The sequence below is a fragment of the Apteryx rowi genome, unplaced genomic scaffold, assembly GCF_003343035.1.
Source record: "Apteryx rowi isolate R43461 unplaced genomic scaffold, aptRow1 scaffold_10, whole genome shotgun sequence".
In the NCBI taxonomy this organism is placed as follows: domain Eukaryota; kingdom Metazoa; phylum Chordata; class Aves; order Apterygiformes; family Apterygidae; genus Apteryx; species Apteryx rowi.
In genome coordinates, this window is record NW_020447197.1 from 4,454,800 (window position 1) to 4,480,379 (window position 25,580).

Sequence of the window (25,580 nt, forward strand, 5' to 3'; positions counted from 1 at the left end):
TCTTCTCCATAGCAAAAGATGAAGTGAGGCTGCCCAAGCATATTGGGGAAGGACCTGCACTCTAGGACATATCTGGGAACCCCAGACTGGGGGCTGCATCACTTAGGTTGCAGTGGCCAAGCTGGGTTCTCTCTTGTAGGGAAAAACAAACAAGCAAACCGAACCACYGGTAAGATGAAGACAACACTCCTTCTGGGGGAGCTGGATAGCTAGGGGTCATCCAGTCATCCCAAGCAAATCCCAGCGTTTCGCGGCAATTTTTTCCTGAGGTTAATACACAGAGGCCTAATATAAATGTTTTATTTAAAATACAAAGTGTGCACAAATAAAGGGAATGATTACACAACAATGTTCGAGACCACGTTCCATGTGGGACAGGAAAATAGGAGCAACAATATTAACTAGCAGAGCACCCGTAAGAACCAAGTTTGTATACAAAAAGGAGGTTACTCCACATAAACACATGGGGCTTCTGATGCAGACACTTTCTGCAAAGACAAAACCTACCACACTCGATGGTTTACACCCAGTTTCCCTTCTGAATATTTATGACAGCTGCTATATGTTCAACAACGAAATATACCTGTTAATATCATGGCACTTTGGAGAAAATGAAAAAAGTTTAAAAATGGGACTTACAGTCATTTAACATGCCTATCACTGTTAACTCAGTGACATTCTCAATGGTTAGAAACAAATAGAAAAAGTATCTTTTCTGTAACATTATCTATAAAAAAATTAATTTTTGCTTTAAGCACAAAAGACAGTGTATTACACTTTTGTGATGAACAGCAGAAATCCACTTCCCTCTATAAAGCCATTTTACTTAATACCCCATATGAAATTAAGCCACTGTAGAGAGGGATTTTTTTAAGTAACTTCAAAGTTTAATATCAGTTAAATCCTGATGCCTAAACTAGTCTTGGGGGCATAGAAKTGAAAGGCTAAGCACTTCAGCATTAACCACAATTTAAAAACTGCATGCGAGTAGTTCATTTCACAGGAACTAAAAGTGTTATTAGYTGCTCTTCAAATGTAGGCTTTATTCTGATATTTTATATTTGAATATACATAATTTGAGGTGTCTATGGGAATCTGATTTCCAACAGTGTGGAGGTTCAAAGCTTTCCTAAAATTCAGGCCCCTCCAATCACTTCCCAGTTTTGAAAATTCAGCCCAATACTTTTAGAAGAACTTCCTTCTCACGTTGCGAAGTATGAACTAAAGACCATGCTGCGTCACTACTGTGTATTCACGCACTCTCTCCCCTTCAAACTAACGTAATTAAAAAAAGAAAAATTACAATGGAAGATATATGCTATAAATTCATAGTTTCACCACACAAGTATTTTCAAGGAAAGACATTGACCAAGCAGAAATCTTATTAAAAGCTTTATCTGAAGTTTGCTAACTTGTGTTTACATATAATTAAGTCCACTTTCACTAACATGTACCTTACCTTACAGTATTTTCTTCAATGTGTTTTAAATCCCTCCCCCCCGCAAAAAGTGGTACATTTGGCATTTCTCCAGTCTARGACATTCAAAAATATTCCTCAAACATTAAAAATAAGAGTTAGCTGTGCTGTATATTACACTGTTTACTAACATGAAATGTAAGAATCACTCCACCCATATCTCCTATTTTGAATTGTTCTATTTATTCCAATCACTTTATTACTAACTTTGAGTCTACTACCAACATTTAAGGTTCGATTGTGATTACAAATTATTATGTATAAAGGGAAAAGTTAAGGGAGTCATTGTGGACAGCACCTATTTTTTCCAGATGTGCTTTTCCCACTGGCAAAGTGGAATGCATTTCCAGCAGTATGGCAATACGGTAATAATAGGAAACAATGCCCTTATCTAGACCACAGCTGTAACATACCCATACAGTAAGACTGAGAATGTAAAAGCAATAAATAATAGCATGAGGTCCTACATTCTTCAATATTAGCTGCCAATTTCTGCTAAATTACACTCTATAGATTTTCATTTTTAAAAGTGTTAATTGAATTCCATTTATTTAAACTGAAACTTTATACCATGTACAACCCTCRCTGAAAGGGACAGGCTCAGAAAGGCACTCACCGTTCATATGTCARAAGCCATGTACAGTTCATAGTGTGTAATTTAGTAGCAAAACCTATCCATTCTAACATTGAGTTAATAATCTCCTTTTCAGATAGAATCAACATACACTACAAAAACAGTCATTCTTGACCTATGGAGTTTAAAAAGCTGTTCTCCTTACTGTCATTGAAATCTAAAGGGCAATAATTTAGCTATAACTTCTAAGTCTAAGGAGAACACAGAAAAAGGGTGTTCAGAGAGGAGAGATTTAGCACTACGGAAGTCATGAGGTCTTATTTGTCTTGCTGCAAAAATGGAAGCCCTTTAAGGATATTTATTATGTCCCCTAATGCAATTTGTATTGTTAAAGCAGTAACAAAATTTTCCTTTAACAGAATGCTGTATTGGCAAGTTATACAGCCAGATCCCCTTGTTCAGTCAGGAATCCCACAGACCAACTTCTATATTAAAATTCAAGTTTGGCAAGACTTTTGGGAAATCTACATTTTTCATTTTCTGGCAGCCCAAGGTTCAACATAACAACTGTTCAGGATGACAATTAATACAAAAAGAAAATAGTGAGTAATCCACACTAGGTGGCAAGAGTAAGATATTTAGTTATTCATTTTATGCATGTGCATCAAATGAAGAGATGTTTATCCATGCAGAAACAAACGGTAACAATTGGCACAGTCCAGAAACGGAGAATTCAGACACATTCCTCAGCTGACATCAAAAGAGGATTTATATATTCAAAGCCTTCAAATTCAGACTGGTCAATCTTCTTCACAATATCACTATTAAGATTAAAAAACAGTCATTAGTTCAGCAATATTAAAAGGTAGCAATATTAACTCATAGTTTGACTTAAAATTTAGACCTCTACAGTTGATTGCAATTGAGAACTTTCCCCTCTCTCTTTTGCACCTGTTTGTCCCTCTGTTTCCTTACAACTACTGCTAGTTTTTTCTAGTCCCTATAAAGGTAACAAAACACAAAACCACTCAGGAGCAATGATTTGGTTACTCCCATGCATACTCCAAGCACTCTAAAGCTTGTGTTTGTAAAACTTTTCATTTTTGTAAAAGTTTAAACAATAGGATGTGATACTGCTCTTGTATTAGCAATTTCTTTAACCTCTGCTGAGATATTACGCATTTACAAAGGAATGAAGGAGGAGATCAGATCTCAGACCTAATTAAGGCTCACTTAATATTCACTGTTCATGTTTCTGTATTACACATACATTATACAGAACCTAGAAAAATTCCTAAAATGTATACAAGAGTGGCTCAGTCATACTAGAGAGCCCCTTTCCCACCCATCCCAAGTCATGGCCCTTCAGGAGCGAGGAACAACAACTCCCCTGCCAGAATCGCATGCATTATCATGCATCCTAGCAAGGTTTTTCAATCAGGATAACCTCACTTTACTACTACTAATTAAAATGCCTGAACAAGCCAAAAAAAGCATCTTTTCTTGTACAGAACACCCAAGAAAAATTCAGTCTGAACTCAACATTCTAGAAATAGCATGGCTAGATAAAGTAATGCAGAAGAAAACCACATGGCAAAACAGGTCTTTTCTTTCACACATCTGTTTCTTGCAGATGATACCGATAAAACTTGTAAAATAGCACTTAYTCATCCTTCCTTGAACTCAAATTCTTTATAGCAACTTCCCCACTGTTAGCTGATTTTTATATCATACCACAGTCCAACATTTAAGCCGTCTATACTAAGTCTACCTTGAGATCACGTAACGGGAGTTTCCATACTAACATGAGAAAATGTTATTTACTGCTTTACATATACTCCATGCACTATAAATAGAAGTTACAAGACTTCATCCGAATACGTCTTCACTGACTTATTAAAACATTATTTGCTTAAATTTTACATTACTTACTCATCATCTGGAGTGAGCTGCACAGGTTCATTGGTGAACTGGGAATCAAAGTTATCCAGACCAAATTCTCCAGATATATTTGGTTTAAATGGAGGAACCACTTGCTTTTGCTCCATCTAAAAATAAAGGCACTTAGTGACACCAAGACTGGGTTACAACCTATTGATTATTTTCAAACAAGGCAGGAAGTAACTGTTAAATTTCTTTTGTGTACTTTTTACAAACATTCTATTTATCTATTGTACTTACTGTATGTAAAAGGATTAAAAGATTCTGTATTATCACAGTGATATACCAGTTAAAAGCTTAGGATTTGTGAAGTTTTTCTGTCATCCCTCAGCTTACAACAACTTGGCAAACTGTCACCGTATATAAAGAAAGTAAATCAAACCAATAGGCAGTCACATACCAAATCCCAATCAACATTGCGAAAAAAAGGATGTCCCTGAATATCTGCAAATCCYGTCTGAGGATGGCAGCCTAAACGTTCCTTTGGATCCTGTGCAACAAAGAAAATATATCTAAATGGGTGCCAAGGCCTACACAATAATAAAATATAAGTGTTTCAAATTCCATGAGAAATAGAACACGAGTTCTTCAGTGCACCTTGTAACCGAGTTATGATTATTTATTTTGGAAACTATTCCAATTTATCTTTGGAAACAGGAAAATATGGAGGCCTATAATTGAATATATAAACAATCATCCCATCTTCATTTTTTTCAGAACTGCTTAAACATACTGTATGTTTCAGAGGAATCCTGCTTAGATTACAAATCAGTTTGGTTCTTTTTTTCCCTCCTAAGCAGACTGTCTGACTAGGCCAGCAATCTCAGAGTAGTAACTGCAGGTTACTGGTACGTACAGTTTAAAGATTATTTTAATCAACACTTCTTTCCACTAAGAGACTAACACCACAGCTCTCAGTATCAGGGAAGAGGAGGAAACTAATCAGCTTCAAGAGGACAACAATGACAAGCCCCTTATGCAAGTGATGATACACAGATGTCATGCCACTAAGAATAATTTACAAACAATGCCAACATCCCAGGAAAAAAGAGTAAAAAAAAAAAACCCACATAGTTAATCTGCTGTTTAAAATGATCCCATTTAGATTTCACATAAATACCTCTGCAACAATGTTCATAGTTCAGAAAGATTGCTAATGTCCAATTTCATTACTCAGTGGAGGATTTTTAACAGTCTGCAAATAAACCCATGTTTCTCCTAGTCATTTAATACCACAGCTTCATTTCAACACTTTTAGTGCTCAACTGTTTTAGTGCTTAGAATAATTTTAGCAAATCTGCTTTTTCCTGCACCTCTTTCTCCCAGCTCGTACAAGACACTCACAGAACAAAGGCCAGCATGTGCTCGGACTAGTCCACTGCCACGTACGCGACTTTTGACTGTCAGACTATTTAGCTACTGGCAAACAGTGATTATATACYGGCTGATTTCTGCCTCTGCATTTCACTCAATGAAGTCATCAGAATTTGTCAGAGTGAATTGCTAAACATGTCCTGAACCGTTTGTCCAATTCCCCAGGTTAATGGAACTATTCAGAGCATTTCTAGGGCTTTTAATTTCAAATTCACCCCCCCACCCCAGACTGTGAATCTACGATTTCAGGTTTTAAGACAAATATCTAGAATAGGCCCTCCTCCTGTCCCCCATTAAAATTCTGTTTTAGGCTCACACCTTTTCTACCCAGTTTCTGTGTACAGCAAATAAAATATGTTTGCTACACACCAATTAAATAACAGGCTTAAAAAAACCCTGCTCTTGAGAAGTCTTACACAGTCTGCATTAGTCCTTACCTTATTAAGGAAACTCTTTAGAACACCTGCTGCTTTAACAGAAAGGGATCGGGGAATTCGGATCTGTTTTTCCAAAATTACTACAAGAAAACAAGCTTCGTATCAGACTTTGCACAGTTGAAGTTAGATTACAGCAAGTAGAAACAAAGCACTAAATCAGTATGATCACTCACTGCTGCTTACCTTGAAAAAGATAGTCTTCTGTGTTCTGATCAGGATTGTCAGAACTTCCAACAATATCAAATGGTGACCTGCCCGCCATCATTTCAAACATAAGTACACCTAGTGCCCACCAGTCTACACTGAAGCCTAGAATTCAAAAGACAAAACGTTGCTGAAGATATTTTAGAGCAAAAACACAAACACTTTTAGGGCTAATTAAAGCAAAACATGTTTCAAGAATAAAGACTTAGTTCAAAAATGTAAGTATTGCCAATCTTTCTGATTATCTAGATTTCTAAGGACTACTGAATAAAGTAGGGGTAACGATTATAACAGATACTACATGGTTCATTACGTGCAGGATGGGAGGGTATGCTGCACAAAGAAAAGGAAATGCAAAATTAAAAGGTTGCTGTTACAACCTTAACAGAGGCTTAGATAAAATATTTAAGCCTAATCAATACTAACAGTGCATTATTTGGGGCAGGGGGAGAGGACAACAGGGAAGTATGTAGTTCTTGATATTAAATAGCAAGACAGTCATTTATACAGCTATGTACATCTATTCTACTATTCACTACTGAAGAAAAAATTTCCAGTAGCTAGTGATGTAGTCTGCTGGCCTGGGAAGTTTGTGATAAGGAAGGAAGATGTTAAGCCAGTCAGGCATTCAATTAAAACAAGAAAGGGCATAGACAGTTTTTCTTTTAACATTGAAATTTGTGCAAGGAATGTCCATTATTTCATCTCTTTGCAATGCTTATATCTATTTTTACTATCAGTGCTGCCAAATATTAAAGTCCAAAAGCAAACATAATTTAAGACAGCAAGTATATCATTAAGATCATCTAAAAGAATTATGATGGGTAATAAATTTTGGAAGACTCACGCTTTTCTGCAAGATTGATAAAAACAAGTTAAAAGATGGAAGGCAGATCATCTCATTTGCTTGGTGAGATGTTTCCTGCCCTGCCTTTGAAGTGTTTACTTACTTTTTCCGACAGGATGTTGAATTAGATGAATTACATGTCTAATGGAGAATTATAGTCTCTACTACTATTAAGCAACTTGAGCAAGAGTTTACAAGACAGGCTGAAGGTCATACACTAGCAGTGATAAATTCAAATTACCATAATCCTCTCCCCGGAGAATTTCAGGAGCAATATAGTTTGGAGTCCCACAGAATGTGCTGGTTGTGTCTCCAGGCCTCAGTCCTTCCTTTAAAAAAAGATGACGAGAAAATGCTTTATAGCTAGCCAAAGATTCCACTCTCCTCCTCTGCTAGGAACTGCATTTTGTATTAATTTAATTATTAAAGTGTCCTGCTTTTGTTTCAGTAAAATTATGCATAAGTCTGTACGTAACTGAATATAAAACACTACTCATTTCAGAAGAAATACATGCATAGAACATAAGAACATCTTTCATTATTCCTGTCCAAATTTATCATGCAAGTCTCTCAGATGAGAGCTTGCTCATTCTCTTAATGAATTTAAACCACTAACAGCTCTTATTAGACACATCTATAAAAAATACCCATCACAATGAGTTGTGTGTAATTCTATTCCACTGCATGCAAAGTGGTCTTTAGATGAAAAACAAAGCACAATTACAATTTTGGTGGGAGCTTTCCAAATCTAAAATCCACTTAGGGATAAGTCAAATGAGACCTTGAGAAACTAGCGAACCAATTTCTTAATTTCTTCTTGACTAATATTAACATAGGTCAAAGATTAATCCCAAGAAGGGAAAAAGAGGGAGCTCAGCCAAAARATTCAATCCTAAAATTTGTTCCTTGTCTTCTACCAGGTAAAGGAGACTCCAGATTCTTCTCTCAAATCTTTACTGACAGAGTTTGCACAGAGTTTACCAGCTTGCAACCACTAGAGAACCAGCAAAATCAAAATTAATAGAAATTTAGTAGCTTGCAATTTAATAAACCAACTTCTTAGTTTTGTTGTAAACAGAACAGCACTAGTACCTAGTATCAATACAAAATAGTTGCAATCAATTAATGGGCTACAGTTTATTTCTGTTCTCTAGTAGCTTCCTCAAAAAAAAAAAAAAAAAAAGCTATAAAATGGGTGCAAATCCCTCTGTCTAATTTTTTGGGAGTCCACAGTTGCACTCACCTGAAATAGCAGTTAGTTGCTGGAATTACAACTTTATAATTACAATAAAAATGGATATGACTGAGAGAGTACTTAATAGACCTTTGCATTTTTAGAGTCCTTCACCTAAGCATCATAGTTCCTCATCACACTTACTGGAAAGTAGCAAAGCAGTTCTCATCTGGATTTTACCAATGGAGAGAAAAAGTCAGTTATACAAGTACGTACTCTTAGTTTTCCTCTTCACTTTATAACTTTAATTTGCCTCCTCTTTCTGCCAAGGCAAGCACATAGCAAAACCATTCCAAATCCCAAGCTAGGACATGCAAGTTGCTCTCGGAGATTACACAGAAGTAGGTTGCAGCTAGAGTCGCAAGAGGGATGGACATATTTCGGTCTCTTGCTACTTTTTAAACCAAGCCTCTCTTGACTATTTCAGCCTACCCTTTTTGGTCAAGTTGTGGTAACAGCCGTTTTGCATAACCATAAACAGTGTTTATACACAGTCTGAGCAGTTTGGTGTTTCTCTTTCATTTTTCTTCCTTTCCCTTCATTTGTAGAACTGAAATGAGTATACAACCTATCTGGACTGTGTAAAAGTGGATACCATGAAATTTCACATTTTTAAGTCTCTGCATCCTATAATTTATGACAATTTCTTAATTGTTGATTTTAGGTTAGCAAGGAACCACAGCTTACCTTGCACATGCCATAATCTGTGAGTTTAATATGCCCTTCAGAATCTAGTAGCACATTATCCAGTTTTAAATCTCTGTAGATTATCCCTCGTTCATGTAAATAGTTCAATGCTAGACTGATTTCAGCAGAATAAAACCTAGAGTAGAGAGAGATATTAATTACCCAAGTTCCCCAGTCATTCAAAAAACCAAACCACAACAATAAAGTCTTGGTAGTGTGATAGTCCTCTAAATAGGACCCTATGTGTTCTATCATAATTTTTCACCAGGAAAATGGATAACCTGCCCATAATCATGCAGAAGTGTCTACCCACAGTAATTTCAAAAAGCATTATTTTTTTAAATAATCTTAATGTCTACTGAAATCATCCCTTTCATCCCAGCATCTGAGATGAAGCATATGCCCCAAGAACTCAGCATTTGCCTAGACAGCTGGTACTGGTTGTTGTAAAAGAAACAAGTTTATGTTATTAGACAGTTAAAAAAATACTATTAAACACTTTTCTAAGAAAAATATTCTGCATCAGGCTGAAGTCATCTAGGGTAAGGCTAATACAAACAATTCTTAAATGCTTCCTACTAACATTCTTTCTTGAAASAAGAGCATTGTAGCTTGCATCATCAAAATGAGGATGCAGTTTCACATTTCTTAAATCCTTAACATCCGGAGAGGATTTGCTAGCTCATTACCATAATCTGGGCATCACTGCACTGTGTCAGAAACAACCGTTTCGATGTGAGAAACTGAAATTAAACATACCTGGCATGCTCCTCCGGCAGTTTTCTCTGCCTCTGCATATGAAACATTAGGTCTCCGCCATTTACATACTCTATAACAAAGAACAGCCTGAAACACACAAAAGCTTGTTACAAATGATTGTATACAGAGCTGAAGGACTTCCTTATCGACACGGGAGGTTTGACATGTTACAGGTCTATTACTGAACAAGGTCAGTTTGACTCCTCCCATCTCTCTGGTAATAAGGCTGGCGTTACCATTTCCCCTTCCCTTCAATAAACACCCAAAGTCAAGAAGCAAGTACACCATGTTTCTCTAGCTAATTCCTTTATTGCAAAAGAAATGCAAATCATCCTTCCCACATTTCTAATCCATTATAACTACTGCTTGTCATTATAATGCATGTGAATATATAAATACATTCACATCAGTTTTTGTATGCGCACACCAGGAAACACAATAACACCTCCCCCCTGCATTTTCCTTTTTCATGATCCCCTTAGCCTCCTTTGTTCATGGCTAATACTACTATCTTACAAATACCCTCTCTCCTCACTTCCCACCACTAGCTTGTCACCTTTTGAACAACAAGGATAACCATTTAAATATAGGATAACTATATTTTGTTTATACTGAGAACTATTACTGTAGAGAATAGTAATTTTTCATCTATAACAATCTCTTCTCCTATATATAAACATGCAAAAAATCATTATTTTCATCTCTATTACACTGTTTTCCATTTTAAAATTCAGGCACTATTTTCTGATGCTTGCTGTACTTCCCCTCATCTGCAGAGAATCCACGCAAGTTTGAGATCAGTTTTCCCATTTTTTATACTTCTAATTTTCCTTTCCTAATGCTATTTTCTCCCATTCTAGGTTCTGTCTTCTACCTCTCTCTACCTCTTCTACCATTCTCAAGCCTCTTTTCTTTTGCTAGCTGCAACTCTCCTTCTTTACAGAATCCTCCCCTTCACAACTACCAGTACTTCACACACTCTTCTATTTCCCTAATCTGAAATGTTTCCGTGATGAACATGGCCTTTTGTTCATAAAGTGCTATAGTGATTTATAGTACATTGACTTTTAATACCTAGCCAGTGCTTAAATGCTTTAAATAGGTCTTTGAGGTGCATAATAGTATCAAATATTTTTTGAATAAAAGAGTATTTTCTTATCTTCTGACCTTTACCTGCTTTCTGTCTGGAAGCAAGAGTGTAGTCCAACAAGAAAAGGATGATTTGAAGCCTGTTCAAAGACGTGTTTCTCTGTCTGAACCCAATCAATATCCTATTTATTTAAGAAAAGCTATATTCAGAAAAGGCGTGTTGTACTTAGGTCAAGTATTAATGACAGTTAGCAGAAATATTTTCAAGTGTTTTCCCTTTCTCATTTTATTTACAATAAATTCAATGTTGGTTCTCCAATGCCAAATAAGAGACAACCTAGCATATTAATTTTTTTTTCTAATATTAAAGTCCTGAACTTTTAGCCTTATTGAATAGCTATTCTTAGGAATGAAAAACATTTAATCTCTAAGAAGTGATAAACTGGTGCAGATAAATGTAAAGTAACATCAAGAAAAGCCAAAAGAATCCATGGTAGCACTAGAAATGGATGTGAACGCTCTTAGACAACAAACTACAGTCATTCAATCTTTTCAAAGTGGCCTAAAGAAACACAAGGGAAACTTTTAGCAAAAAGATGTTTAGCTTTCAAATATTGCAATTTCTGACAAGTTTCCACTAATACGTTAACAATGTGTAGGCTACAAATAAATTGTTAAAATGAAGGTCCAGTTTAAAGAGCAATTAAAACAACATCTTGAGGTTCCCCTCTGTGACAAAAAGCCGAACTTGAACATATGAAAAAGGGACCATACCTATCATTTTCTAGCCCAGCAGGCCAAAATAATAGGAGAAATATGGAATACTGCCCCAAAATAATGAGGAAAGCCAAGCTTACTAACTTGAATTCTGCGTGAGCACTCCTGCAGATAGTGCTGAGTACAAATGGAGAGTGACAGGAGAGGTTGAGGCAATGAGGCTCATGACAGAAACCCCTGGCACAGGAGGACTGCTCTGAGCTACCAGTCTACCAATTTTGAGGTCTTCATTGACAATATGTCTTGTGAGCTTTCTATGGTATTTTTATGGTATAGTATTTGTAAGGAAGTGAATGTATAATGCATACTTCTCCATTAATGTTGCAAACTCAGAGGCCTGGCTCCCCACCTGCAGCATGTACAGAAACTCTTCAAAAGAGCTGCCTAATTTATTGATAAAAATCTTGCTTACCTCATCATCATTGACAAGTTCTTTTTTCACCACTTTCATTGCATAAATGCGTTCAGTTTTCTTCAATCGAACAAGCAGTACTTTAGCATAACTGCCTCTTCCTATAACTCGGAGCAAATCGAAATCCTGAAGACCCAGACTGGAAGAAGCTTTGCCACTTTCTCTAATGCTCATTGCCTGTTGATAAAGACACTTTGAAATTAGTGAGCAGGCTTGCCAATTTTAATAACTGTGTGGGCTGGTGTTTGTTGTTTTTTTAAAAAGGAAAGTTAGCATTTCAAACAGAGCAGCAAAATTAATACAAACAAAGGATTAAATTAGCACTTGTTTGTCCTAAAACTGCACTGTCCTGAAAAGGAATGTGAGGGGAAAGGAAGGAGGCAGAAAAGTTTGGAGTATTTTCTGAACCAAAAGCACATCTCAGCTTAAGATTCAAAATAAAACAGCTTGCAAGACATACGTGCATATACCCGAGTTAGTGACCTAAACATGTTTTATGTACTAGCTTTCAGTTTTTGACAATTTAAAGTTTTTAAGATCTGAAAATTAGGATAGGTACAGACTTGATCTTTGACTACAGTTAGCATGTTTTAAGGTATTTTACCTCTTTTTCTTCACCAACGTGGTCCAAGCTCTCATGACTTGAGGGATTATACGGAATCACTAGAGGTGCAAGAAAAATCATTAGACCTACGGGACGTAACAGTATTTTCTATTGCCCTAAAATTTCCACACACAAGAGCTGAATCAAAGAGAAGCTCAATTAAAATGCATCTATTGTGAATAAAAAATTGCTACTCTTTTTTTTTTTTAAACCATCAGGATCATTCTTTTGCAATACTGCCTTAATAATCAGTTATGGCTAATATAAAACCTTAGAACTGCATTTTGAGATCTATTCAGATTAATTTTGATTCTGCACACAGAAAGGATCTTGTGTAAAACCTGCTCCCCCCCGATCACTATCAACATCCCAATTCAAATGCCAGGAACATCACTCTGACTGCTACAGGAATGAAATTGTTTGGATACTGATCAGCAGAGACCCTGCTATTTTTTCCACAGCAAATCTATCAAGGGCTTGTTTGTTTGTTTGATAGGAACATTTACAACACACAGCTAATTGATAGGAAATGTGCAACTTGGAACCAAAATTTTTAGTTTTTAAGCGTAGTTTCTTGAACTGGAAGGTATGGACAACTGAAGGATTTTTATGCTTACATCACCCTTAATATAGAAGCAGACTTATTTTTCAAGTTCTCTGAACAAAAGTAAATAAGAGTTTTCTAAGTAATTGGCTTAAAGTTATTCTGTTTCATTTTAAATCCCAAAATTCATGTTTCAACTACTTAAAATAACCTAAAGAAAAAAAAATTACAGATCTTACCTGATTCTACATTATCTGGATGCACTGACGATGGATCCATAGGCATTATTGGTTCCTGCAAATACGCACAACAATGATTTCTACAAATCAGATTAGTTAATAATTTGATTTTTTGCAACAGACTGTCCAAGTGAGAAAAACAAATTTATGTTAGAGACAACAAATTATCCCAGAGGAATATAGTCTAACTAATTTTTACCTTTTACCAATCAATATGGATGCTGTAAAATAGCATATATATGCTACATAACATAGTGAAGGATGATGGAAATATCAATTATGTTTATTTTTGACACAGAAAAAAAAATCAGATGCAAGAATTATACTCCCATCTTTCCACTAAATTTGTCATTCTGCATAGTGACTCCCAAACTTTCTTGCGAAGTGTCAGAGTAGCCAAGCAGAATGATAAAGGCTTATGCCTTTAAGTTTCATGTACTGTAATTACTTGCAGATAGTTTGAAAACCACTAGTATAAAATGGGCTTTTTTTTCAAAGACAACTTTTTGGATAAATTTTACTTACTGGTTGTAGTGTATGGCGGCCACACTCAATACTGACAAGCTTGTGACACTTCTTGTGAACAAGGAGTTTACAATTGATGCATTTATATCCCTGGCGACCCAGACCCCATATTCGGTCAGTGCAGATGGCACAATGAGCTCGCTAGAATGACAAATCAACAAAATTGATTAAAAACGCAAAACTAAGCAATAAGAACTTTTCAACCACATTTTCATTACTGAACAACACAGGATAGAAGATCGGAGAGATCCCTACTGAATTTGCTACTATAGCAAAAAAAGTCTCTACCTCAGAGACTTCATAATTTAAGAAAGGCAGATACAACACAGAAGAGCTCAAAAATTACAGCTGGACAATAAGCAGCAACTGCCGTACACAAAAGGCACAACCACATGGACAGATGCAAGCACACCCAGCCTCTTCTGCTGCACCTGGACCCAGCCAGACASTGGCCAACGCAAAAGCAGTGCAGCTGAATCAGCAGGCTACTGCATGACCACGCTAATTTGCAACATGTCTCAGCATCTCTCCGCACAGAGGAGCCCTTAGATTTGTTGGGAGAAAAGCAGGAGAGCAAAAGCTTCAGGTAACAGGAAATGGGCAGATCACCACTCAGCGAAGAACATTCACGAAACAACTTGAAAGAACCATGAAAACAGGTTGCTTTTAAAAACAAGAGTGGAAAGTGATTAAATGATGGTGCCTTGACAGCCTTTGACCAGGAAGAGGTCAACAAGCGCTTCACAGAGCATTAAGTAAAAGAGTAGAAGTTAGATATGAAGGATGCTCAAGATGAGGTCTGGTACACACAATCTCAAGCATTATTTAGCACACAATACATTTAATGAGCTTAAAAGAGAAAGAAAGATTACAGAAGCTGAGAAGAAACCTGAGCTATTCAAATTTTGTTTTGTTTTAACAGATTAGAAGCCCTTCCCGCTCCTTATTTAAATAGGTTTGACCATTGCTTCTTAAAATGATTACAAGTGATCTGTTATTTTCAGCTGAGTACATGTCAACATAAGCAGATTGTTTACAGAAACATGTTTGTTTGAAAGAGAAGTCCATGTGTCTTAAGCACCTCTCAGACTTTTTCACTCCCAGAKCTTAAGAACTGCAAATGTGTTTCAAGCTCACAGTCATCTAATGGCAGTGTTGAAATCTGCCCTCTAGGAAGATTTTAAGGGTATAAAGGAGCATTCATATAGTTGATATTATAGTTTCAGACTATATGGTAAAGGAAATTGCAAGCAATTTTTTTTTATTTTAAGTGCCTGATAATCTATTAGTGACAAAATTTTCTGAAACTACAGGGTTACCAGAAGTCTCAATACGACAGATTAGAAACTACTACAGGCAAACAACAAAAACAAGGTGCTTCAGTGATTTCACTCTATGTTTTTGATTWAAAAAACCCCAAATACTCATTAATAGGAATACTTATTTGATATTACACCAGGCAAAATCCAGTTTCTTGAGAATAAGTCTACCTTCTAATCTTTCGAGGCAGTAACATTACAATTACACAAGTAAGACATCTCTGTTACACTGCTGTAAGTACCCAAGACTCTCACCCTGTTAAATCGTTTGGCCTGGAAAGTGTGACCATTTGCACAATACAGCTTTCGCCACCGGCGGGCGCCTCGGCGATAAATGGATTCTAAGAGGAAAAACATATGATTATATCCATAAAAATATAAATACAGAACTATGACATTCTTCTCATGGACACTTTTATATAAAGTGATTTGCAGAGTAAGTTTTCACTCCTGCAACCTTACATAAACACAGAGTAAGGTTCCAAGTACCTTTTTGTTTTTTTAAAAAATTTTGGGGAAAATTTGAAATAGAATTTCCTGATCAACTGTAAGTTAATTCAGTTCTTCCACAGTTAAAAGAAACAGTGAGTCAAGGAAATGAAAACTGTCCAAATACAAGCACTGGCATGCAAAATGTGCAACTACCTTATCTAAACTTGGGGAGGAGATGGGAGGAAAAGGAAAGAAGGAAGGAAGGAAGGAAGGTGAATTTGCAGAGCATGCCCTGATTTATAAGACTGCTTGCAGGAATCCTCCAATGTTTTAGATCCACAGCTGCCACCATTTCTCCTGCCATTAGAGGCATGTCAGGAACCAAAACCTTATACCTTAAATTGCAAATCTATTTCAGATTTAGCCTACAACCTCCTTTTTTCAAAAAAGTAGCATCACCCATACTGCTAATATACATAAACAAACATGTCAAAGTTAACTTTCAAGTACTCATGTTTACATTTGTCAGAGACTTAGATAACAAGCTGACAGACGTGTCTGCATGTATACACACACACACACACAATGCTCTTTTATAAAATGAGTATCCAGAACATAGAAGCCTGTATTACAACAGAGGGAAAACTACCTCTTTAATGATTAGTACTTTATCTAACACGACTTAGAAGTTTTAGGAGAATACTCCTGATAGTACCTCAACATCAGTTTAAAATGAATTAACTGCAGGTGTCTCAATGGCGATGTGACACTTCATTACTGTTGGTTATAAGCCTTTGCTCACATTAGTTAGCCAGCAAAATGGCAACCACCAAAGAGATATGAATAGAATAAAAAAATTGTCATAACAGAAGAGACAAAAGCAAGGAAAGCAGAGAGACATGTATAGTTAACAGGAATATGAAATGCTTTATTAACAATGACTCAGAAATGACAAACAACATTTAAGTTTAGCAAGACCTTCTACTCCTTTTAAATATTTAAGTTGTAGACATGTGAATTGCTTGTTTTCATAAAGACATGCTTATCCACCACAGGAAGCAAAAGCACAGAATATCAGAATGTTCTAGGATAGGAAATTTGAATTCCTGATTTTCTGTACTTCTCCACTAAAATGTCTACTTACTATCTTCTCCTGGGCAAGGCATACCAGGCCGTTCTGGTACACAAGGAAATACTGCAAGAAAAACATTAACTTCAGATTAATCTATTTCAGACAGAAGATAAGTCTTTGGATTAAACATAACACTTCTGAAAGGCATTCAACCATTCTGGAAGACAACACAGACTGCAATTTTAACAAAACTTTGTGCAACAGCAAGTGAGCTGAAAAGCTGCCACAAAATCCCTACGCTGGTCATAGCAGTGTTCACATGAAAAATACTACTGTAGAACAGAGTACACTAAGTTATTTCCTAAGGAAAGTAACTAGCAACCAGTAATGATGCTGTTTTCTCACGTGACCAAATGTTACGCTCAGTCTTTGGAAATCCATTATATTACAGTGTGCTAACTGGTAATTATGATGTTGTCTACATTCACCCTTTATTCAGTTTATTTAACCTCCATAACGCTCAGGGAGAAGTAAAACCACTTTTGTAGACTACAGGGAGAGTTAGCTCTAGTGCTGGTTTAATCAGAAGCCTATCAAACCAAAACAAATGGCGATGGGGCAAATTGAAAAGCATATTGAAATAATATATATTGAAATGGATTAAATTCCCTTTCTCTTCCACTTCTTAGAAGTCTTTGGGGAGAAAAATGAAAGCAGTAATTACAACACCGTCAGATATCCAAGCCTAAATAACACAGGAAAAGAGTTAAATGCTAACTAGATTGGGAAGCTGAAAAGTGTTCTCTTCCTTCCAACTGAGTTGACGATGAACTGTGGATTTGTCACGTCCTTTTAGAGCAGGACCACATTAAAACATTGTAGTGTAACACACGCTATCTTTACAATGATCCACTACTTATCCACTGTAATCTCTATTAAACTGAAGTCTACCTCCTACTTGTAAAAAGTTCCAAACAGTAAGAGAAATATACTGCAGGAGCTACCACAACAGGCAAATAAAGAACCCTAAAAGATAAAAATTGAACAATTTCACATCAAATAGGGACATGATATTATTAGGTTCAAAACTGGCATAAAGTACTTCGTTCTAGAAAACTTAAACTTTTGGCTAATCAGAAATGGAGTTCACCAATTCCTTTTTCCTAATATAGACGCTATCTAAAGCATTTAGCAAGAACAAAGCGCTAGGACACTGCACATTATATATTCTACCATTCATCGCCAGCAAGTGCAAGAAAGCACTTCAGTAAATGAAAGCTCTCTTTCATTTATATCTTTCATTGATAAACTAACAGCAAAGTAAGTTTTTCCTCCCTTAATTGCATAAAGAGCACTGACTAAGTACTGGCAGCTAAAGTTTGGTGTGTGGTCTTCAACGTCCTCTTGACAGAGTGCCACAACAGGCTTTGACTGAGGAGGCTGGAGTAGAGCAAAAGACAAAGATAATATGGGGTTAAAAATACCCACGTCTTTGTAGGTACAAACATCAGAAGTAACACATTTAATTCACCATACCGTGAATCAGAAGCTCTGAATCCTTGTTTAGTTCATACAACCGAAAGGCTTCTTCTAGCTCCAGCTGAGAGGAAACTGTACATGGATCTCCTGCAGAGAGAAGAGAGAACACAAAACTCAGTCCAGTAAGTTCTGTGCCATTCAATATTGTTCCCTCACAGTGGCTCAGTGTAACATTCTAGCAAAACAAAACACTACTGTCATCTCTGATAGTATTTATTTTTTCAGAGATGACATCTGTCATATCGAATGCTTTCAAAGGGAAATAAGAATCTGAGATATTTCCAAGAGGCAAGAAGATCATAATCACAAAATATCATTGGTTTGGTTTGCTACAAACATGATTGCCCGTTATTTCAGTACATAAGATGCACGATATCTTGAGAAAATCCAAGATTTTCTTTTATTTAATGTGTTACTTAGAACTGAGTTCATTCTATTTTCACAGATTCTCCAACACTGACAGGAATTTAACCTTGAGGTTAAAAAAGCAGTTAAACTTCTAGTCTTTCCTCCAAAAAACCTCAATAAAGACCCTGCACAAATCATGTAACCTAAGCAAAAATTCTCCATTTTTGTGATTGTTAACTACTACTTTCATATTCACAGGACTATCTGAAGCACAATGCCTTGCAGAAAGAACATGAAGACAGGAAAAAAAAAAGATTTTTTTTTAAACAATTGCAGCCTTTTTGGACCTTTTGAGCTAGAACAGATTACAACACAAGCATTTGGTATGTATTTTAGTTTCACTGACAAGACTGCATTGGATTCCTTTAACAAATCTATATTTCAGAAGTAACAGTTTAGGAAGTCCCTTTGTAGCTATTTCATTTCTGTTTAAAAAAAAAAAAGTCACAGAGATATTTCAAATTCACTAAACATTGCTTAGTTAAGCTAGGGCAATTCTGACATAGAGGTAAGTTGAAAACCTGGGGACAGGAGTGGGTGGGAAGTGAAGGAGATCAAGCCAGAGATCTGCTGTATTCAGGATCAGGACCACGAAGGACCTTAAATTCTAGCCTTGCTTCAGATATACTCCTTTGGACACACAAACAACCTGTTTCTCAAGATTCATCTAAAAACTTCATCCGATACTTTAACGGACCTTCTCAATCTCTAAGTGTTTGAAAACAGCTATAAAGACTCAAAAGAGCAGTCATGCAACAAAACATTTTCTTCAGTCTGATGCAGTTCAGCAATGCAATACAAAAAATTACACCCCAATGGGTTATAACTCATGAGTTGGCATATAAAACACATAAGCTACAAATATTCTTCTAAGAATATTAAGAGCTTTACAGCCATCCAAAGAAAGCTCAGATAAACTGTCATAGGAAAGTGTTCGCTTTTGAACACCAAGAAAGAACAGACTGAGCACAAACACAAGTTAATGTCCATCCTACAATACATTTCATGAGACAGGGGTAAGATCAACTGTCCGCAAAGAGATAAAATAGCAGTTTGTCAAAAAACAAATCAAGTTCATTCTATTTTTTCAGTTGATTCTGACCACTTTCTGAAGTGATTACACTCACAACTGAATGAAGTCTGCGTTTGTGTACCATGACCTCTATGAAACAGAAACAGTTCTACACCATGCTCTGCATCCTGCAAAGGCTAAAAAATTCAAAATATGACAAATAAAAAACTCAGTGACTATGTAAATCCAATTAAAGAGTTTATTCACACATCTGATCAAGCAAATTAGTAAGCAATGAAAAGACAGCCTAAATACCACATCCTGTCTTATACTCCAACAAACATGAGTATAACAACTACCAGACTACAGTACACACATTTCCTTATACTCCTATAAAAAGTGAACTAAAGTTTCAATGAAGAGGATGTGCTAGAGGAATTCTGCAAGGTAGCAAATCATGAGCGTCTAGAAGGAATGTCAACTAAAGGCACTGAAGACTGGGGGAGAGGGAGGGAGAGAGGAGGTGGAAGCCTTGGCAAGAAGCCATGCATTGCAGACACAAGAGTTGCACATGGTACAGACAGTGGCATTTTTAACACACTTCTCATCACCAGATGAACTTTTTCTCCACTGAAATTAAATTGGACGTAAATAATTAAAGCAAACATTGATTGCTTGTGAAAATTGAATCCCATGTGAACATATGAAAATATTTCAGTCTAACTGCAGTATCCCCCTGGTTTTTACCTGCCTCTAATTTAGAAGCAGAAATTGAGGCAAACTGTCACTTCAAGTAAACCATTTAATCTGCACAAAATTTTCTGTAAATGTCATTCTTTGAAAAGAGTTGTGCTTCTTACTACAAGTGACTTTTCACACTGTGTAAGTGGAAAGCTCATTATCCCCTTCAAGATAAAAACAAAACAGCTAGTTTACAATGAAGTAAACTTTCATTTCAAATTGTGCCACTGCGCAGAAGGATACGTTCAGTCATAACTGTTGTCCTTTTTACATCACTGCGTTTGCCTTGGGTAAACAACTTGGGAATGGGACAGGATGGGAGGATTCTCAAGACTACATSATCTTCAACACACCTGCCCACATAGCACTTCCAAGAATCTACACTGGTCCCTCTTTAGCTTTAAACTCTGAATAAACTGGCCCAGTTTTGAATGAGAAACCTGTGAGAAAGGGTGGAAACAGTTTTATATGCACTATTTATGCTAATTACTGCTGACAAATCACTGCACGTTATGACCTTTTACGTATTGCATCAAGTACTTAGGATGCTAAAATACCTCAACAGCTATTTCATAATTCAGTCTTGTCTGTTCGGTGTAGCTCAAAACCTATGTGCAGAATACACCAATTCCACAGGGAAAGTCAAGAACTGCAGATAACCTTTTCTAAGGTTTACTGATGCATACCTACAGTTCAGAAGAGACACTGGAGCGTCTGTTAGGGAAAATGGAGAACTGAAGTGCCAAAGGCCACAAAAGAGTTCATGTCTGAGGTCGTACTACAGTTCAGTGAAAATCTACTACAGATATTTTAATCCTTTTCATTCAGAAAAGTAATTTGTCTTTTAACATTCAGGAAAAGTTTTAATAGCTACGTGTTAAACATTAGGTTGCTGATAGAACAGCTGATATAACCACTCAAAGTTTAAAGTTTTTTTGTTTATATCTACAATTCAACTATACATTAAATGGTATTTATATTTAGGGCAAATACCATGATTTGTATCATTCAAACATTCAAAACTTTTTTAAACATTTAAGACTTCAGTTATTACAAAATTAACTTTCCTACTCATTACACAGTACAGTAGTTTCTACACTGACTCAGACTAAAGTTCTACCTAAATCCTGGTAACCCGTTTGCAGCAGCAGCCAAAGTCCTCCCAAGGTTTTTGCTTCTCCCTCCTCTCTTCAAGGATGGTAGGAGGAGGAGTGAACAGTTTAGTTAAGGGTGATCTGACCTGTCCCCACCGGAGAGGAAAACAGTAGGAACACCAGCCAAGAACAGATGCATAAGTGTGGGTGGGTGCCAGGGGGAGGCAGAATATAGCAAGCATATAAGAGGCTTCCTAGTACTCTCAGCTGCCAACTACTTGAGTTTGAGACTTTCTAGGGTTGGAACGGTTTCTATGTTTTTAAGCAAATCTCAGTGGATTTCTTTGCCATGAATGGGATTCGTTTCTTCTTCAATAATGTAAGCTTCTGGCATTTACAATATCCTGTAGCAAGGCGTTCCAGAGCTTTCTTAAATGAGTGAAGAACCAGCTGCTTTTATTCTGAAACCTCCTGCTGATTTCATTTGATGCTCCCTAGTTCTTGTATTGGAAGAAAGAAAGAAAATGATTATTTGCTGTCAGGACCTTCTTCCTCCTGTGGATAAACATCTAATTCATGATTTTTCAGTGCTCCCTTCCAGCTTGGAAAGACCTACCTTTTCTAGAACAACTTTTATGGAAGTTGTTCCATACATTCACTTATCCTTGTGGCCCTCCTCTGAACCTCTTCTAGGTCTACTATATCCATTTAAATATGGGAGGGACCAAGAATATGCAGAATATTCAAGATGCAGGTGAACCATGGATTTCTTCAGCAGCATAAAGGAACACTTTCTAACCCTTTCCTATATAAATCCTAACATTGATAGTCACTTAGCTTTTATTAATATGGTAAAAAAAATACAGGGAGCACCATACTAAGTGGTTTGAAATAACTATCTTTTTATTAAGACGTATTTACAAGGGCATTGGATGACCAATTGTTTTTGGACTCAGATTTATTATTTTAAAAAACATACAGCTCATCTTACGAAGGTGGAGGGAGGAAGGGAGGAAGAAATGAAAGAAAGGAGAGCTAGAAAGTTGAGCAATGTATTCATCAAATAGCTGTCAGAAGGCCGGGCATCAAGTATCGGTTTACCTTCTTCATCAATCCATTTCATGGTGAAAAGCTGTTCGTTGTCAAAGGAGCACATGTCTCGAACTTCACTGCACAGTCCCTCAAATGAGATGGAAGGTTCAAAATATGTTATCATGATGTCCCTGAGCAAGAGAAAAACAAATTTGAGAAACTCTACTGTAATATATAGCATTTGATCACAACCTCTAACACCTTCCATATACCATTTACATAAAACCCACCTTTTGTCACAGCCCTCTAAAAACCCCAATTATGCAAACTACATCTTTATATTTTCATCTCTGGACTGCCATACTGAAGCACACTAGTTCTAGAGAAACAAACTGTGCCTTTTAAAGATATTAAAGAAATAGTAATAAACCATTAGCACTGTTCCTTTCTGCAACAAAGTCAGACTCTAAGGGATTTTTAGAACCAATTATTTGATGTTTGTTCTTCCAGTTACCTGCTTTTGGAAAATAAATTTAAATGCCCAAATAACTTTGAAGTGAGTTGCAGCAGATTTGAACTACACACAGAAAGGAGAGATATTATACCAGTGGAAACTGAAAAAAGAAAACGTCACAAGATTTTTGAAGAACGTTATTAATATATTGCCAGCTTTGCTTACTCTTTTAACAGTTATTTTATTAGGCATTCAAATGTTAAATATTCTCCAACTAGCATTGTAATTGTGTAGATATTATGAAGTATTAATGAAAAGTATAAAATAGGTTTCCTAGCAGATCAGGAAGAGAAATTCCAAATATTGAAAGTGCCTTTAAAGAGAGACCCATGATGCTGTACCACAATGGCTGGGAAGGCAGACAGAGAAGCATACGTTTAGAATTAAAGTTTACCAACTCTGCATAACAGTAAAGCAGTATCTCTGTTATAATTAATATTGAGAGTTAGTCACCTACTGCTTTAAATACATTAACATAATATGTTAATATGTTAACCCATTGTCTTGATATTTGCTGGGCCTTAAAGGAAAGCAGGTTAAGCCTGTGACCCAAGGTTGCAGTCCTTTGACCAAAGTCAAAGATACAGTTCAGAGAAAGGTGGAGGAAAAATAGGGCTGTTTACGCTATTCTTCAAACCTTTTGTATAAGCCCAGAGTTTGAGCAATGAGACTTATCTTCCCAAAACAATCTCAGCCACTTGGGATTCATCTCCATCAAAGCACAGGCCATAATGCTAACACTACTTGGTGAAAAATACATATTGACACAACAGATAAAATATTGATCTGGTCAAAATTTACATAAACATGCCTTCCACAGTGAAGTCTTCATGTGCAGTAAGTTAAATGTCTTTAAATAGGGCAGAGTTGTATCAAATATTGTGCGATTTAACATAACATACTGCGGTCACCGAGTGTGAACTAGTTCCATGAGTGGCAGAGAAACCATGTGTAAACGTGTTTGTCCGAATATTGCAGAGGTTCCTTTAAGTTCAGCAGCATAAATAAAATAAACTAGCAATTCCTAAGCACTCTAAAAGAACAGATAGGCTGCTTCTGGATTTTTGGTTTAGTTACAAGAAAGACTCCAGTCAACTGTTAGGATAGCAAAATCATACTTCTTCACTAATATGAACAAAGCATTCAAAAAGTTGCTACATTATTTGGAACTGCTCATTATTTCCACACTAAAGATGAAATGGTATTTGGGCGCTCTTAACACAAAGCTTCTCTCCCTGCTGAGAGAATTCACATCGGGATTGAATGAGAGTTGAAAGAGCAAGGTGGCAGCTCTGCTCCATTTCCCTTTAGGACTATATTCTGGAGYAGTTATTGAAGTCCCAATACTTCAGAAAAAAAAGAAGGATCTCCTAAGTGCAAGTAACACCTGGGGCTCCAGAACACTGCCAGCAAAATAAGAGAAATTTGACATACAGAAGTATAAATAGAAATGGAAAAGCAACTGCTGTGCGTGTTCTGCCTTCAACTTTCATACAAGTAAAAAAGTGCTTGGGCAGGCTGCAGCAGAAGGTCCCAGGGATCCTCTCACTTAATCCTCAGAACAGTCCCAGCTGGGTGCAAAGGGGGAAGCTGCTACCAAGGGAGCGACAGACCCAGCAGCGCAGTCCTTCTGGGCAAACGGGGCTTCATTTGAACTACGCTATTGTGTCTGTCCCACAAGAACAACTACGTTCTCTCCAACACGAAGCTTTTCTTTGCAGTCTCTCCCGAGATGTGTGAACTGCGAACCCGAAGCCAGTATTCGTCTATGCAACTGGAAGCAGATTTAACAGTGCCTTACTGATACGCAGGCATCACCCAAAGAAAACATACGATTGTATTATGAGGCAAAGTCTTAACCTGTATTTCCTGTTTTTCAGGGACTTATATTTTTGGAAGGAGCTAAGGCACTGTTTAGCAACTTCACTGATTCTGCGCTAAAGTTTACCACCCCTTAATTTATTCACATTTTAGTGCAGATATATTCATTTTGAACTTTTTTTTTTAAAACAAAGGGTTAAGTTCTGAACAGGACTAAAGAGTTAAATATTTCGACATTTACAGCTTTTTCTGCAATTAACCTAGTAAATAATGGGAAAGGGTTTGTTAAAGGAAGCAGTGATAAGACTAAAAAGCCTCCTATTGTCATACAAGCAAGAAGAGTTAGATAACATTATAATCCTGAGAGGCAGTAGTCATTGATGCTCTAGCAAAAAGTGAAGATTAAATAAGTAGGAAAAGGAATGAGTTTAACAGTTTATGATGTTTGATAAGAGGTCCACTTAAAACAGAAATTTGTATCTGCCCTGCAGTGAACAGAAAAAAAAATATATATCCACAAAATTAAGATGTTCTGAGCAGCCTAGAGACAAAAATTCTTTATCTATACAAAGTATGTAAGTATGAGCAAGGTTCTACAAGTAATATCTGGCACATTTTCCCCAGAGTTGTGAAGTCAACCTTTACATAAGGTAGAAATTGAAAGATTTTGCAATTTTAATTATATTGATGACACTGACATTTTCTACTGAGAGAGGTCTCACTTCCAGAGTAGTTCTGTTATCGCACCTTTGCATTATATGGTATTTTCCACACTTCTTTCACCTAATGCTGCATTGACGATTTCTTCATTAGCAAAATGCTGTATAACGCAAGCCAAGATACAAAGTTAAACTCTGGTGAGAAGAAATTCA

The 25,580-nt window shown here is 36.5% G+C and overlaps 1 protein-coding gene across 3 annotated transcripts; it reads right to left on the reverse strand.

Annotated features, from left to right (window-relative positions):
* Positions 1–284: 284 nt before the first annotated feature.
* PRKCI (protein kinase C iota) lies at positions 285–25,580 on the reverse strand. Of its 3 annotated transcripts, none has more exons than XM_026061027.1 (18): positions 25,456–25,580; positions 22,443–22,564; positions 18,084–18,173; positions 16,620–16,670; positions 15,299–15,384; positions 13,725–13,865; positions 13,200–13,254; positions 12,417–12,475; positions 11,813–11,989; positions 10,708–10,805; positions 9,535–9,621; positions 8,776–8,911; positions 7,096–7,183; positions 5,987–6,112; positions 5,804–5,883; positions 4,393–4,482; positions 3,984–4,099; positions 285–2,872 (listed from the first exon to the last, which is right to left on the reverse strand). In XM_026061027.1, exons 1-18 carry the CDS (start codon positions 25,461–25,463, stop codon positions 2,785–2,787), a joined length of 1,698 nt encoding a protein of 565 aa, XP_025916812.1. In that variant the 5' UTR covers positions 25,464–25,580; the 3' UTR covers positions 285–2,784. The 3 variants fall into 3 exon arrangements, with proteins under 3 accessions (XP_025916812.1, XP_025916820.1, XP_025916830.1); XM_026061035.1 differs by having other exon boundaries at positions 2,548–2,872; positions 25,407–25,494; XM_026061045.1 differs by lacking the exons at positions 15,299–15,384; positions 22,443–22,564; positions 25,456–25,580 and having other exon boundaries at positions 2,548–2,872; positions 18,084–18,129.